The 16,637-nt window shown below is 35.4% G+C and overlaps 2 protein-coding genes across 3 annotated transcripts; both read left to right on the top strand.

Annotated features, from left to right (window-relative positions):
• The first annotated feature begins 845 nt into the window (after positions 1–845).
• MEE18 (maternal effect embryo arrest 18) lies at positions 846–11,493 on the top strand. The gene is made up of 13 exons (XM_087323383.1): positions 846–1,139; positions 2,984–3,100; positions 3,259–3,391; positions 6,534–6,630; positions 7,335–7,375; positions 7,700–7,856; positions 7,940–8,026; positions 9,407–9,490; positions 9,611–9,712; positions 9,865–9,912; positions 10,037–10,162; positions 10,281–10,373; positions 10,623–11,493. Exons 1-13 carry the CDS (start codon positions 881–883, stop codon positions 10,716–10,718), a joined length of 1,440 nt encoding a protein of 479 aa, XP_087179509.1. The 5' UTR covers positions 846–880; the 3' UTR covers positions 10,719–11,493.
• Positions 11,494–12,950: 1,457 nt separating this feature from the next.
• On the top strand, positions 12,951–15,205 carry LOC147860688 (uncharacterized). Of its 2 annotated transcripts, none has more exons than XM_087323244.1 (6): positions 12,951–13,088; positions 13,189–13,276; positions 14,209–14,296; positions 14,433–14,517; positions 14,659–14,815; positions 14,907–15,205. In XM_087323244.1, the coding sequence occupies exons 1-6, from the start codon at positions 13,044–13,046 to the stop codon at positions 15,014–15,016; spliced, it is 573 nt and encodes a 190-aa protein (XP_087179370.1). In that variant the 5' UTR covers positions 12,951–13,043; the 3' UTR covers positions 15,017–15,205. The 2 variants fall into 2 exon arrangements, with proteins under 2 accessions (XP_087179370.1, XP_087179371.1); XM_087323245.1 differs by lacking the exon at positions 12,951–13,088 and adding an exon at positions 13,470–13,523.
• The last annotated feature ends 1,432 nt before the right edge of the window (positions 15,206–16,637 follow it).

The raw sequence follows: 16,637 nt of genomic DNA, 5'->3' as shown, positions 1-16,637 counted from the left end.
ATTTTCGTGAATCCCTTGCGACAAATACTAAAGAGGGGGACAAAAAGAAAAAGAGAAACATTGCCAAAATATTATGTATCTACAATTATGTACCATATACAAAAAGGGAATTTGCTCCACGGCATTGTAATTATCCCATGTGCCTCTCTTGATAGTGAAAATGGTCAATGGGTGAAATGATTCATAGTAAGGCCATTGTCTTGGCACATTGAATATATCATGAGAGGTACTCAAGTACGAACGCCATTCTTATAATGAGTTTCACAGCTTGCATTGTTGCATGGACGATATCATCATAACAAGAAACGATAACAAGTTGAGGATGTAGTGCCGTTGGGAGATCATAATGCTTGCTGGAGTCCAAATTACCTCGATGCCAAGGAAGTAATGGAGCTCCTTCAAGTGCATCATCTCGAATTTTCCGGAGAGGAGGGACGTGATCTCACCGGTCTCGATGATTGACACATAGAACGGAATTCCGGATCGATGTCAGGCAATATCATGAAATTGAATCAATACTCAAGTCCAGAGAGCACCACGCAGAACGGGAATTTTGAATCGGCGTCAAGCAATACCATGAATGCCATTTGACATGGCCTTTTGTTAGGCAAGTGTCAAGAATAATAGAATGACCACTAAGCTTGTAACAAGCTCACCAACATAACCCCCTCCCCCAAAGTTTCTTTTAATTCACAATAATACCCTCAATAAATTTAATACTCTCACAGAACTACCCTTTCCTTATCAAGCATTTTAATTCACAAGAATACCCTCAATGGGTTTTTGAAATTACAGAACTACCCTTTCCTTCAAAAGCACCTAATTTCAGCTCTCCTTCTGCTTTTCTTCTTTCTCCCCTGCTTTCTCTTTCTCTGCTTCGATGATCTCCTCTGCAGCTCTCCCTCTCTCCACCTCAAGCTTCCCTTCCTCCACCTCTGCGAAGTCTTATCAGAAGAGGAATAATAATTTCTCGAAAAGCTCCATCGCCATGACTTTTACCTCTTCTTCTTCTTCTTCTTCTTCTTTCAACCACCTCCCTCATATCTCATCGTCTTCTCCACCTTCAGAAGATCATCGCATCAGTAATGAAATATCTTTTTCTTCCTTCTCAATGTCTCCTTGGCTGCTTATCTTCTCTGGTATATTCTCTCTCTCTCTCTCTCGGTGATCGTTTGTATATGATGGAAACTCTACAAGTATGATTATCATTTGGTTTTGATATAATGGGGAATTTCTAGTTGTTTTATTCATTCTCACTCATTACAATGTATTTTGAATTTTTGAACTTGCCCCTTGGAAATCTTCGTAAAGGGAAACATATAAATTTGCCATGTTTTCTTGTAATTTCCTATTATTCATGCGTTAAAGGCAATGTACCGGGGAAATAGTCACTAAAAATTGCAGTCAAATTCTAGATCCTACCAGGTAGACATCTTTACAAAGGTAACCAAATCTGGAACAAACATATCAAATTTCTCATAACTCTGTGGTACTCATTAAAAGATGCCTCACTCACTAAAATGTTGGTAGAATATTTTCATTTTCTGGTTGAAAATATTTGTAAAGGAAACACAATCCAATACAGATACCTATAAATTTGTGGCATTTTTTCATCTTCTCTTATATTTCATGATTGAATGGTAGTTTCATCATTTACTATAATGCCGGTTGAATTTTGAACTTGCTGATTGCAATTCTTTGTTAAAAGAACAAAGTACAATATTTTTACGAATTTGTGGTATTTTCTCAGAAGTTTCTTTATAGTTTACTGCATGAAGATGTGGTTTGGAGGATGAGAACAAGAGTTCTCAAAATATATTGCTAACATTCCTGTCGGAGATCTTTCTAAAGCTAAAAAAATTTAATAGCAACATATACAATTTATCGTAAAATCGCCTATTATTTCATGCGTGAAAACATAGTCCGGTCTTCCACTGAATGTAGGTCAACTTTTTGTTCTTGTTGATTGAAATCTCGATAGAACTGTTGACATTTCTTACAAATTCCCTATATTTCCTTTATGTCCTATATTCGTTAAGGAATGAGAAGGTAGTTTGGAGGATCAAAACCACTTTATTGGAAACAGGTGCCCTCATTCTCCAAAGTTTAAAATGTCAATCAAAGTTTTGAACTGCGTGCTAGAATGATTTATAAAGAGGATTAAAAGCAGATAGAATCATGCAGAATTTCAGGTAGCTCATGTAAATTGGTGGTATTTTGTGATAAAGTGCCTCTTTTACTAACATGTTAGTTGGATTTTTTATTACCATTATAATTCCTATACGTCTATGCTATTTTCTAATAATGTGGCTCATCCACTCAAAATTCTCAGCAAGGTAAAATTTGCATCTTGTTAATTGGCAATAGTTATGAAACAAATGGAAATCACTAGAAATGTATGAGATTCTTACCTATTTTGGTTTCTTCTCATCATTTCCTTTTATTTCGTGCATGAAAAACTAGTTTGGAAGGTCACGTTGTTAGAATGCAAGAACACTTATGCCTTGGTAGGACATGCCCATGGTAATTCTAGGCATGGAACTGGGAGAAATATTTGGCTGTGTGAGATTCTTTGTCTTTGTAACGTTTTATTGATTCAAAATACTGGAAATATGTCTCTGAATTAGTGATTTACGTGTCTATATAAGATTGGAATTGAAAGGCATATGCTAATGATTTAACCTTGGCCCAACATTAGATTCAACACTTAAATATGATTTTGAATGGCCATCATGAGTGTTTGTCTGTGGTTCGCCTGACATCTCAGGTTTCCCTTATTGCATGTGAAAGTCAGCTCTTCTTCTCTGTAATTTTTTTATCTGTGTCACCAATATAAATATCAATTAATAGTCACAAGAAAGCTAAGTGGGTTAACGAGCTCTCATTTGTGATGAATATATGTGACTATAAGCTGAACCCAAAAGTTGCATTATACATAAATCCTTATGTTCCTATTAGCTCTCTGACCTTATTATTGTTGCAGGTGGAACTGCCTTCAATGGTGTTGTTGAAGAACTTAAAAAGTTCACAACTCATGTCAGTCATGTTCTTCCAGTGTCAGATGATGGTGGAAGTACTGCAGAAATTGTGCGCGTGCTAGGTGAGGTCTATTTTCCATCATGTTAATTATAGAAAGTACACAACCTAAACATCAAAATGCTTTCTAGTATCGTGCATTTAAACGTGAGAAACAGTATTGGAGTGTCATGGTTCATTTTTGATAATTTTATTTCCAAACATGTATTTATCTGTAAATAGGTGGACCAGCTGTTGGGGACATCAGATCTAGATGCTTGCGGCTTTCTGATGAAAGTTCAATAGAAGCACTGGCTGTCAGACGGCTTCTTGGGCATCGTTTGCCGTTTGATGCAACAGAAGCAAAATTTGAATGGTATGGCTGTAATGTGTATTTCATGATTCACTAAGTATGCTTGCCTAACAGAGTTGGAATTTGTTTGGTTATAAAATTGGATTTCTAGAAATTAGCACAATATCATTAGATAATTATGCATACATTTGCACACAGCATTTTTTTGTATTTATATATACTAATACATATATATTATGCTATTTCCCAGTGAGACGTGTATATGTTGTCAAAACCCTGCAACCCTTTTCTCACTGGTTATGAATTTGATTGTTTTGAATCACTTATTATTATCTGCCAGACTTGTCTTCTTGTCGTTTGTTTCACAATTTATAGAGTTTTTTGTGGATTTTTTCCCAAGTTTTTGAACTCCACGATTTTATGTATTTATACCCTATTGGGTATGTATTCCAATTTTTCTTTATGTGAATAGATATATTTGAGTTTTCTAGGTACATATATATTAAAGGGAAAAGTACCAGGATACCCCTGGAAGTTTGTCTATTTACCAGAATGCCCCTGAAAGTTCTAAATTTACCAAACTACCCCTATGTCTAAAAAAATACACTCTATAAAGTAAATATACACTCAAATGTACAAGCCATATTTACCAAACTACCCTTCAAACAGAAAATTCTTTACTTAGTGATTATTTGGGTAGTTTTCTCTCCTTTCTTGTTCATCATCAATCGTCTTCATAAGGTCAGTACTCTCTCTCTCTCTAGATCCTGGGTGAATATATCAAGTTTGGTCTACAGATACACAAATTACAACCAGAAGTTTTTATTTTCATGATCCGAAGGGAGTACATGGAACATTTTTGGGAAAAAAAATCTTAAATCTTATCCCTTGGATTAAATTATTTTTGGTCCATGACTACAGATTTCTATTTACAAGCTATTTTTGTTTCCTAGAGTATTTTTGGGAGATTCTGCAGCCATATAGAATTGTGGATCATGATGAGAAGAATAGGAGGCTTTGCTAATGACATTCAAAATGTGAGTATCTCCTCCTACATATGGGAGCTTCCCATCCATTGGCCGAGACATGATCTTTCCACCGAAGCTACACATTAACTTGATTTGATCATTGGTCGAAGCCTTAATCCGAGTAAAATCAGGATCCACCCCACCGATAGAGTTTATCCGAGTGGAAGACAGGTCCGAATCAGAAAGGTAATCCAAAGTCGATACTTTGGATAGATCACCATGTTGCTTCCCCTTTACTGCGGCATGATGGTTCTGATGCGTAGGGTCTAAGGGATACCCCATTTGATGGCCGTATCTTCGTGCTCGTGGTGATGATCAAAGGAATTAGAGCTAGGGTTAAAGCTTCCCTCAGAAAGACGATGTGGTGGCCACGATGTTTTTTGGCTATCCTTACCACAATTTTCTTCTTCTCCGATGCAATAATATCCTGCACCGCCATGGATACGAAGCTTCGAAAAGGTCGATGGAGATGTCTAGGTTAGCAGAGAGCTGCTGTCGTGTGAAGAGATGGTAAATTGGGGGAGGAAATTCCTAATGATGATGGTGGTGGTGGTGGTGATGAGGCAGATGTCGAAGAGGAAGATGAGTATGGTGAAGATGATGATGAGGACGATGGATATGGTTCGAGGGGGATATGATGGGGATGTGGAGGGTTTGAGGGGGATATGATTTATGAGCCAAATTTACCAAACTAGCCCTATGGTAAAAAAGTCTAGGTTTAAGGGTAGTTTGGTAAATATGGCTTGTACATTTGAGTGTATATTTACTTTATAGAATGTATTTTTTTGGATATAGGGGTAGTTTGGTAAATTTAGAACTTTCAGGGGTATTCTGGTAAATAGACAAACTTCCAGGGGTATCCTGGTACTTTTCCCTATATTAAACTTATTATGAGAGGAGGTTTATCATGAAATGCTTTTACACTATTAGTAGTGATAGCGTAAGTTACCTAGATATTGATGATGCCACAGTTGGTGATTTATCGTGTCCATGAGTGATTATTGTATATGATAACGATTTCAACAGGTGCTATCTTCTGAAAGATGTATTCTTCTCAATAAATTTGCGGTACTTTAAAATACAGAATAAGCTACTCTTAGTTTTGTTGGGTATCTTGCATCTATTTTTCAAAGAGTTTTAAATTCAATTTATGTTTGGTTTGTGTTTCTTTTATTGTATTCAATTCAATTACTATTTGTTTTGAATTTATTTTATTGTATTCTTTCTTTGTCTTGTAAATCTATAATGGAATCATTGTGTTATTCATTATGTAGGTTTCTTATATTAAATAACTGGTGATTTATCGTGTCCATGAGTGATTATTGTATATGATAACGATTTCAACAGGTGCTATCTTCTGAAAGATGTATTCTTCTCAATAAATTTGCGGTACTTTAAAATACAGAATAAGCTACTCTTAGTTTTGTTGGGTATCTTGCATCTATTTTTCAAAGAGTTTTAAATTCAATTTATGTTTGGTTTGTGTTTCTTTTATTGTATTCAATTCAATTACTATTTGTTTTGAATTTATTTTATTGTATTCTTTCTTTGTCTTGTAAATCTATAATGGAATCATTGTGTTATTCATTATGTAGGTTTCTTATATTAAATAACTGAGGGGATTAGTAGTGATTGCCACTGTTTTATGTGGTATTCCTTTGGAGGAGATTAGTCTGAAAATATGGATAGAGACAAGGAAAAACAAGTCACAGATTGAGGAGGGGATAGCATTGAGCAGGAGTGATGCAAATAATACAAGTATAGAGACAAGAGCTGTATAGGAAGGAGACTAGAACTCTGATGAATGGTAGCAATGAAATAAATTTCCATGAGAATAATCTTTGTAACGACAAAAGCAAGGAGATCAACAATTGTGATACGAGGTTTTTTAGTGATAATGTGCTTTAGACATGGTCAATGCAGGAACATAAGTGGTCACCTGAAACAACAGACGAGAATGGGGAAATTCAGGATAGGATTATCCACAAATTTCAGCCTGTGCTCGTTTTAAAGTATTTTAAACTGATAAAGATAAAATCATTTCTTCTTTCTTGGGAGGATCCACGTCTGAGTTGTGTATGTGCCCTAATGTACTGTAAATATTTGTTTCTTTAAATGATACGATTTTGATGGTTGTTTGGGGTTACTTTTTTAAAATCTACCTGCATATGGTGCAGGTATACAATTGTTGAAGGTGAAAACAGCTTATGGAATGGTGTTTCTGGGCCTTATCGAGAGACCATCAGAGCTTTTTTGGTGTATTTTCAGAGCCAAGTATGTGTGTTATTTGATGCATATAAATTTTAACTTCGACTTTTGCTGGTTTCTTAGATTGCATTGGTTTATATTATGTTCTAGCTAATAATTTATTTAATCCTTCAATGAGAAAAAATGAGAGATGAGGGGCAACTGACAGGAAGGCAGGTACATGAGTTTTATATTATTATTTTTGGAAAAATGGCACAATGACATAGCTAAAAGTAGCTACATGGCGAGCATAGTTTCCAGGGGACACTCCATCTCTTCAGAAATTCTGTATCTGAAGGATCCCCATAAATTGTCTCCTATTTGCAATGAAATTAGCTACATTTCCACTCTTTGTTCGTTGGAGGTGGAGCTGTAAGAAATTTAGCATGCACCTCTTGAAAATCCTAGTTAGCATATTGCTTAACATATGTCTAGATGAGTTGATGGGCTTTCTGTTTCGTACCATGTATGCGATCTTGAATAAGTTCCCAAATGATAGTGTCCAGAGTGCATGATTGAATATTCAAATTCCTCATCATCAATTATAATCACTTATTTCTATCCCTCACTGATCCTTGTATGACTGTTTTATCAGATATTGTTTGGGATATGACATCCTAGAATAGGGATTGAGACGCAAGAATGTACCTGTTCTCTCTAATGTGATGCCAAAAATAAGTGAGGCATTGAGAAGACTTAGACAGGCTGATAATTTTTCTTTGATGTTGCAGATACTTTCTCGGTCAACTAAGTTTTGCTTCAGTAATGGAAGGTATATATCTCCTAATTGTCTTTGCAAAACTATCAAAATTTAACATTTCACTAGATGGATACATTTTCCAGTCATTTTTTTGCATAAATAATATATATATATATATATATATATCCATTCTTGTATTGGAGCGACTTATCCTTTAGTATCTTAGGAACCACAAGGATTCCAGTGTCCGTACATGCTCCTGTAGAAGATTCATAAATTGGATAGATAAACTGATTACCTGTCTTTCTTTGTAGCTCTCTGAAGTGTTTGAATGGTGTTTAGGTTTCCCAATCTTCTGACTCAATGAAATATGTACATTCTCTTTCTCTGTACCAGTATAGGCAATTTTTTTTTTGCTGGAGCTCGGATTTTCTTCCAGTCATTAGATGCAGCAATCTTCCTTTTCTCCCGTGTCTCTCAAATTCCAACAAACAGTTTCATTCTTCCAGTTATTTGTACCAATGACCGTCTCACACTTGGATGTGAACTGCAAGTAAGTTCTAGGCTTAATTTTCATGACTACATGATTTTTGCTTCCATCAGAAAAAGTTTTGACATGCAATATCTGTTGGGCAGGATGGTACTGTGATTCGTGGACAGAATGAGATATCTCATCCACATACATCAAGCTCTGTTAAAATACTTTCACAATCCGTAAATAAGGTTTTACATTATAGAAAGTTAAACTTTTTATCTTCTTGCTATTATTTTTTATGCATATAATTAAGCATTATATGATCATTGAGTGGCTGCAGCTGAAGTTTAACTGTATTTGCATAAGACATCTAGCTGGTAGTTTAACATCTACTTCAAATAGAATGATTGGGACAAATAATACTAGCACATGCATTGAAGTGCGAACATTTCAAAGTAGAAATGGATATGGATAAGAAGTATGAAATACAAGGATTTGTTAAATGGCTACATAAATACCCAATTGCCTGAATAAAATATAAGGCCTGAGTCGGCCACATCCTCATTTTGAGCTTTCCTAATTCCCCATCTTGCTGAAATAATCAGCTATTTTTAACTCAGGACCGTAATTTTGATACTTTTGATAATGTGATGGAAATGCAGCATTTGTTTGTACCTGAGGCTCTTTTCTTAGAAACTGGTGTGGACTGAAATAATAAACCACCACATTTCTGTTCCCTGTACCTCCAAGTTGCAAATTTAGGGCTTTTTGTACCTTTGTTAAGCTGATGTATATGGAAATCTGAAGTAAGAATAAACACTTTTCGTCGGGAAACAGTATAAACAGTGGCTGCACTGCAGACTTTCCGAAATGGCTACACTACATTGAACCTAAGGTATACTTGGTAATAGAAAACTTAGCTTTCCGAATCTTTTAGGGGAATTGATCCTGTCTTCTATCCTAGTTGTTTCTGGATCCCAAGTCACAGATGTAAAGTAAACAGTGTTTAATAGAAAGCTAACCCACTGTGAAAATTTTCAGGCATTACTCCAAAGTAATCATTCTAGACCATGAAGCTAGCTATCATTCTTTTCCAGACTTGATGTTCTGGAGAACGTTGTTGAGACATTGATGAATGTTTAAATGGTACGTCCCATAAGTTTTGACGAGCCAACCTAACTTTCGAATTTTTTTATTGGAATTGCTCATTTTCTATCCCGGCTCCTTCTTGCCCCCAATAACAATGGCGTGAATGCAAAGTAAACAGCGGTTATAGAAAGTGAACCCACTTGAAATTGAAGGCTTTACCTCATTGTAGTCATTCTAGAACATGGAGGTAGATATTATTATTTCCAGCTATGCTGGGCGGATATTGTTGAGAGACCAATGGGTATGAAAAATGGTATATCGTAATATCTGTTTTCCTGGGCCACAGGTGAAGAAACAAAATTCGCAATATCATAAGGCCAAAATGTGGCAATTATGCTACATCCTTTGTGTACTTAAAAAAAATTTGATGCTTGTTTTCTATTTTAATACAACGAAATGTAATCACCACAATCTTTTTTCATTGTCATAGAATGATAGATTTCATGCTGTGCACCTAATATTTGATTGGTGTGATACAGTGTCTACAGTCGTCAGGCAGACTTCCAGCAAGAATTAAGCGCATTTTCTACATGTCAAGTGAGGGTACCAATCTGTTGCACGAGGTCTGTTATCATGTTGTTTATGCTAGTCAAACTGATTTTGAGAGGTTTCTATTGCTCTTTGTAGTTTTAGTATATCCGTAATTTTCTGTCTCAACATTGAAATGTGTGAAACATATGTAGGTATTTCCTGCTGTCAATCCAGTTGTTTTGGAGCATCTCAAGCAGGTCCATGCAGTTGTTTATGGAATGGGCTCACTGTTCACTTCTATCTGCCCTTCACTGGTTTGTTCCACAGTTTAGAGAAAGAAAGCAAAATTCATATGCCCTAAGTTCCGCGCTTTCCTTGGGAAGGATATCTATTAGTTTAAGATAAGTTACTAAAAGCTCATGCAGGAAGAAGATTCTTCAGCATATTTGTAATCTCTGTGGAGCAGGTGCTTTGTGGTGTGGGGGAAGTAATTGCTGAGCGAACATGTCTGAAAGTATGAAGAGTTTGAGATTGTCTGTATATATCAAAATGCAGACTTATTAAGACAATGTGTCAAAAGTTCTGTCAAGGAACTTTTCTACAAGTTTGTCGTAACTACTATTGTCCTTGCTTTGCAGATGCTGGTTCTCAATGGAACACATGATAGAGAGACATGTGGGATGTTAGCTTCAGATTTTGTTATGTCCATCTGCAATGCATTGAATAGGAAATATGGAGATCCTCAGAAGTGCTTGCATTATCCTGTAAGTATTTATGAAAGATAAGTAATAATAGGTTATACATATTGCTTGTGTATTGCATTTAGTTTCTGCAAGGAAAAAGCTTTCCCAAACTCATTGATGTTATAAGATTGTATTGTAGGCCACTGCATATGTTAATTGTATTCTTGCACCAAATGGAGGTGGGATTCATGTGGATTTGGATAGGTTGACAACATTGGGTATTACTAAAGTGGTAAGGTCTGAGCTTTGGCAATTCAAATATCAGCTTCTCACAATTTTCATGTTTAGCATAAGAATTCTAATATAATGCTTAAATTTTATCTATCGATCAAACATTAAGTAGAATGAAGACATTCGTGTGGTCTAGGACATGTGTAGCTTGATTGTAAGGTTGTGATAAGATAAATTCTCTCACTACTGTTTTTCTATGTCAAAAGAAAACCGGAGATATGAGTTTTGTTTTGTGCTGTTGCAAGAACAGGTAACTGTGGAGAGCATGTTAGATGATAAAGTTGGCATCATTTATGAACCAAGGGCATTAATAAAAGCTATTCAACAGTCAATCGAGGAGTTTTGATATGCACAGGTTTATTGATCTGGGAATTGACATTCAATTGGCTAGATTGGAAATCATTCCAATTGTCAAGGGAGATTAAACTTAGGCATCAGATTGCAGCACATTCTTTCCTTGGGCATTTCCAAAGGTGTTTCTCCTGATGTTATGTATGCGGTTAGACCAGGTGAAAATTTATGAAGAAGCACTTAGATGTTTTATTCAGTAGAATGTTTCTACTCATCCGCACTCTCGATGGATCCAATTCTGATGCTAACGAAACACAATAATACATGGTCATAGTCATAGTTTTTGGGGCATTTGTTCAATTTCAAGCAAGCAAAGACTCAGTTAATGATATTCATATTGTGATGTATACAACAATTGCTTTTACTCTGGAGCCCTCTGTAATTATTGACCTGTATTCCGCAAGTGGATGCATATACATATGAACTGATCATAGAGAAACAATTGCATCAGAAGCCATGTGTTTATCATCCATAAAGAAATACATTGGGAGAAAGTAAAGTTCATTCAATGTTTGATATGAACTTCAAACTGAAGAATTCTCTTGCTTAAATTTGATAGGTATTCAATCAACTTTCACCAAAAAGTAGGAAAATTAAAGTATGTACTTCTCTAATTTTGGAGTTAATGGACTGAAGAAAAGTATTCCTTTTTGTTGAGGGAAAAAGATTAGCTGACCAATCAAGGACTAGTACATTGTAAAGAAGTGCTTTCGCAATTTGTTCTTTTGTTTAATGTTAATCCTCATTGAGAACTTAAAACAAGGATCCATCTTGCAATATGTTCAATTTCTGAATCAGTTTAGATTTTTTGTTATAATGTGGATGTCATGCAACCATGTGGTGTTCCATCAACCCATTTTTCATGCATTGTAGTTGAAGTTCATTTTGAGGCAATCAATCACTGTACGATCATCTCTTGTTGCATGATATTTTTGTATCTGCCCATTTTTCATGAATTCTGTTTCTTCAAGATCTTTTTGAGGAAATCTCCATATGATCAATCCATGTTGCAAAATATTTCTCAACAATTTTCGTTCAGTGCTTGGGCACACAAACTTTGTATTTAATAATATAAAGCATTATGAAACACTATTATTAAAAAAGGTTATATTTATGGAATTGTATTATCTTTTAAACTCACACAACTAGCCCAACTATGCTTCGGTTTGGGTCTTAATAGAAAGTTGTTGGAAGCTACTTTCCCAACTATTGGGAATGGTGTTCTCGATAATAAATGAGAAGATGATAAAAAGTTTAATTATAACAAACCCCCCCACAAGAGCTCATTCTCACATTAAAATTCCATCACAATCTTGTAGCTCGTCATCAATAGAGAGTGTTCGACACCATGGGTGACATTGCAACCAGGAGGAGAAGTCAACTTGAAAACCACTTTAGTAGCAACAAATATGCATGTGATGACCTTTCTTTGATTCTCATGACGTGAATGAAAAATTTATTGGTTTACACAAGGAAGTAAGTTTCCCACCTATAGTTGATGAGGATAATGGAAATGGACCAAGGGTCCTGTCAACTAAGAAGATATTTCTAGTTTACAATGTACATATATGCTAGTGTCCAATTTCCACACACACATAAATAACATAAACTTATAAACTTTTTTGCGAAATGAACTTTGAAAAGTTGAGGAATCATGTATGCGCTTTATGAAGTCATGAGAGTTTTAGGAATTAAATTGTTCACAACTTATTTTGTTATACATTGGCGTGTGTTATGTTTAAGTCTTGAGGAGTCATTTGACAATGTTTTAAAATGTACTACAATATTGTTTCAGAATAATTAAACATGTTTTTGCTTATAAATTGGTCCCCATGAACCATTTCTTCTATTCCAAGTGTTCTAGTTTATCCTCATGCAAAGAGAACAACAAATAAGTTCTCAAAATTTGAAATTCCGAATGCTATATATTCTTGCTCTCAAATTTATGTTCTTATATAAGAGAATAGGAATGCACATCATTTGGATTTCTCTGCATTCGGACGACTTTCAAATTCTGAGAGTGTATGATTACGAATACATTCAAATTCCGAGAATGTATTTGTCATTCTCTTTGCATGAAGATCATCTAGAAGTGTATGAGTTCAAAAGTGTATATACATATATATGTATATGAGTTCATAAGGCAAAGATTTGAGTGTGATGGGTTTGCCAATTGGCAAAATGTGGGCTAAGTTTGTAAATTTCTCTAAATAGAGGAATAGATCAAGGAAGCCTCTAAAATCAGAAAAAGCAGAAAAAGCAGAAAAAGCAGAAGAAGAAGAAGAAGAAGTAGCAGAATAAGAAATATAGGAAGAAAGAAATGATGGCGAGCTCACCCAAACGCCTCCTCATCACAGGCTCTCCAGTAAGAAGATCTGCCATTCCCCCCTCTCAAGCTCTCTCTCTTTATTATTATCATCATTAGCCTCTCAATTTTGCTCTGTTTCTGTTATCCCCTCCCACAGGGCATTGGTAAAACCACCCTTATCACTAGGGTTATGGAGAAGCTAAAGCTATCTCATCCACATCTCGTCATGCGAGGTTTCTATACATGTAAGTTCTCTTCAAAATGTTTCTTTAGTTTTTTCTTTTTCACCCATTAATTCTTGCCATGTACTTTTGAGTTTGCGAAGGGTTTTGCTGCTACATTGTTTCATTTTTGGATGGTTTTCCATTGATTCTTTTGAAGTGTTTGAGCTTTAGGATCGTTGATCTCTGGCCATGTATTGCTGCGTATCTCTTGCAGGTTAATAAAGGAGCCTACCCGACTTTTGTCTAAAAATGGATTTAATATGCATAAGTAGGGATTTCGATTCTATGGTCTTTCCCCATATAAAATTCGCTGCCTAGATGTTAGGTTAATAGGAAATAAGGCCATACTATTTTTCACATTAAGAAGGGAATTTATGAGTATGGTTATTCCGAGTTATTGTTTCCTTCCCCCATTTCTATAGTTATGAGATTGAAAAATTAGTAGAATGCTTTAAGAAGATTTGGAATGCCCAGTCTGATTTTATTCAACATTGGCAAAATGCAATTGAGCTCTGCCATGCATTGTTGAATGTGTTGTAGCTTAATAGACAGTACTAAATTGCGCTACATGAAGTTGAACAATTTATGATGATTGATCTATCATTTGTCAATGGAGACTATTACATTGCTTCAAGTACAATTATGTACAAATTGCTGAATTGACATGTAATGTTTATTCACAAGTAAATATCTTTATGCCTGTTCTCATTATGTGCATGCACAACCTTGATTAGAATTTACGAGCCAATACTAAGGTTAGGAATAGACTCTCATATAGGAGAGTTGAATCTAACGCATCCACTTTCTTCAATCTAGGTTATTTAAATTATTTACATCATTTTACACACAGTCCTAACTCAATTCCCTCTCCTGTTGTTTATATTGTATTTTAAGAACCCGACGTTTTCAAGAAGTTTTCGCCCACACTGAACATATGTGCTTTACTATGGCAGGTGAAAAAAGAGAATCTGGTGAAAGAGTAGGGTTTGAGGTAGTGACAGTCGATGGCCGAAGTGGAGCTCTAGCTTCCACTCAATCAGGGTAGGTCAGGGTAAGTTGTAATCTGTTATAATTTCTAAAGATGGTTTTTCCCCTCTCGTAGAGGTGGAGTACTTGTTAGAACATACAACGGCATTTCAGTATAGTCTATGGTATCATTATATGCCGTATCGTACAGTGTTGGGAGGAGCCAATGGCCAAATGTGGGAAAATACAAGGTTGATGTGGAAAGCTTTGAAAGGCTTGCATTACCAGAACTAGAGGTACATCTTTCTCTCACATATATATGCAATGTGTAAATATATATACTGTTGTGTTTACTTATTTACATTTATGTGTGTGTTTATGTGCATTTATGTATGTATGTTGGAAAATGTTCATTTGTGAAATAATTTGATGTGCAGCTGAATCAAGTGGCTCATCTCTTTATCATCGACGAAGTTGGTAAAATGGAGCTCTTCAGTGCACAGTTTTTCCCTGCTGTTTGGCAAATATTTAACTCTGATGTCCCAGTGTTAGCATCTATACCTATACCTAAATATGGGAGGGATATCCCTGAAGGTTCGTTTTTTTATTATAAAGAAGATATAGCTAATCAAAATTGTGTCATAACTTCCTAACATAGACAACTTACCGTGTACATTTCTTACAGTGGCACAACTTAGAAGCCATTCAGACACTAAAGTATACACACTTGACAGAAGCAATCGGGATGGATTATGTTTAGAAGTTTATAATCAATTAAAATCCCTTTTGGGATGAAGGTTAGGGAAAAAGTCTTAGGCATCAACTTACAGGTAGAATATTGTAATGCAATGGCCTTTAACTGTGTATTGGGTTATTGTAGCTCCTTGAGATGATTACACAAGGTGTCATTATCTTTTGGTTGGTTAAGATATGTTTTATGGCCATTGATATTATATGTTTTGTATCATGGGCTGTTTTTTTCTCGTCTTCAAGACATTCAAGACATTCAATATAATGTTTCTTTCTCAGTCAATATTCAAGTCATTAAATTGAAAGAATAAGAAAATGGTCAAATGAGAACAAGAAAATGATTGTCCTTAGTTCGAGGAGATCATGTGATAATTTTCAAAGGAGTGCAAATATATGATCAGCTATATTTAGCCCACCTGTTTTTCAGACATAACAATATCATTGTAGTCACAAAAGATTAGGAATTCCTTAACGCAACGAATTCTTTGAGGATTTGCTGACTGGTTACTGTAGATCAATGTAAAATATATCTAGCCATGGTTCGGGCCACAATCCCATGCACACTCTTTGGATAATAGAGTTTGCAAAGGCAAACTAGGAGCTAAGAATTGGTGGCAATCCTCAACCTGCAGTTTATCCACAAATGAGCAAGCAAGGTTAAGGTCTAATTTTAAATTTTGTTATTGAATTTCATACCACATGCACATGTGGTGGGAACCAAGACTCTATGTCTTCCTCCTGCATTTAGGAAAGGTAAAATATATTTCTACTATTTGTAGCCTACATATATGGCCTTTACTCGTATCTTGAGGCAAAAAATAAGCCTAACAAGGCTCCAATTGGGCTTGAAGGCTCTTGAAAAACACAACTCAATGGATATTTTAATGCTTCACCTACACACTTCATTTACCATCTCTCTATTGAGATGTTCTATTCATATTTCTCAAAATGAGGGAAGTTGATATCAAACAAGTATTTATGGATTTTAACCTTCTTGATGGCGAAAACAATACCCTTGTAGCAGAACTGGATTCCCAAAACTTGTTGAAAGCATTTGCATCCAATTTTGAGTTGTGAAATCTTTCCAAGCTAATGTATTTAGAGTTGTGTATACATGGCTTTGATAACATCTAAGCTAAGAGAAGGCCTTTCTAGTTGTGTTTAGTTTGCTAAAACGGTTCAGGACATGAAATGAAATTCTATAGATGATTCTTTGCCTACCAATCACGTTAAGAAAACTAAATGCAGCTTTAAAATTTGATTGTACCACCTTCAATGTGTGCCATTTATCTTGATTTTAATTGTGTATATGGTACTTAGGATTCAGGAACGTGCTTAATGGATACAATTTATTGAATCAGTTGGGGGGAATCTTATGAATATTCCGATGGAGCCTTCTTTGAACTAGTCCTTGCATTTGCATCAATCTCTCATAAAAAATCTAGTGGTTGTGGGGTTCTCTTTTTAGATCAGCAGTTTAGACAATGTGTAGAAACTTTTGGTGCAAGATATGTGGTTTCCTATTCCCAATTTCAGAACCCCATAAAATTCAAATGTGTGTAGTGGATAGTGTATATATTTATATACACTACATAGATGACAATTTCGTCCTTTATTTGTCCTATTCTAGAAAAATGTGGTTTTGAGTTCACTAAGTAGTGGATTG

The sequence above is a fragment of the Azolla caroliniana genome, unplaced genomic scaffold, assembly GCF_043228905.1.
Source record: "Azolla caroliniana isolate FFs.n. ecotype wild unplaced genomic scaffold, voAzoCaro1.0.p SCAF_8, whole genome shotgun sequence".
NCBI classification, from domain to species: Eukaryota; Viridiplantae; Streptophyta; class Polypodiopsida; order Salviniales; family Salviniaceae; genus Azolla; species Azolla caroliniana.
The sequence above is the reverse complement of the archived record's forward strand: the minus strand, read 5'-3'. Positions and strand labels throughout refer to the sequence as shown.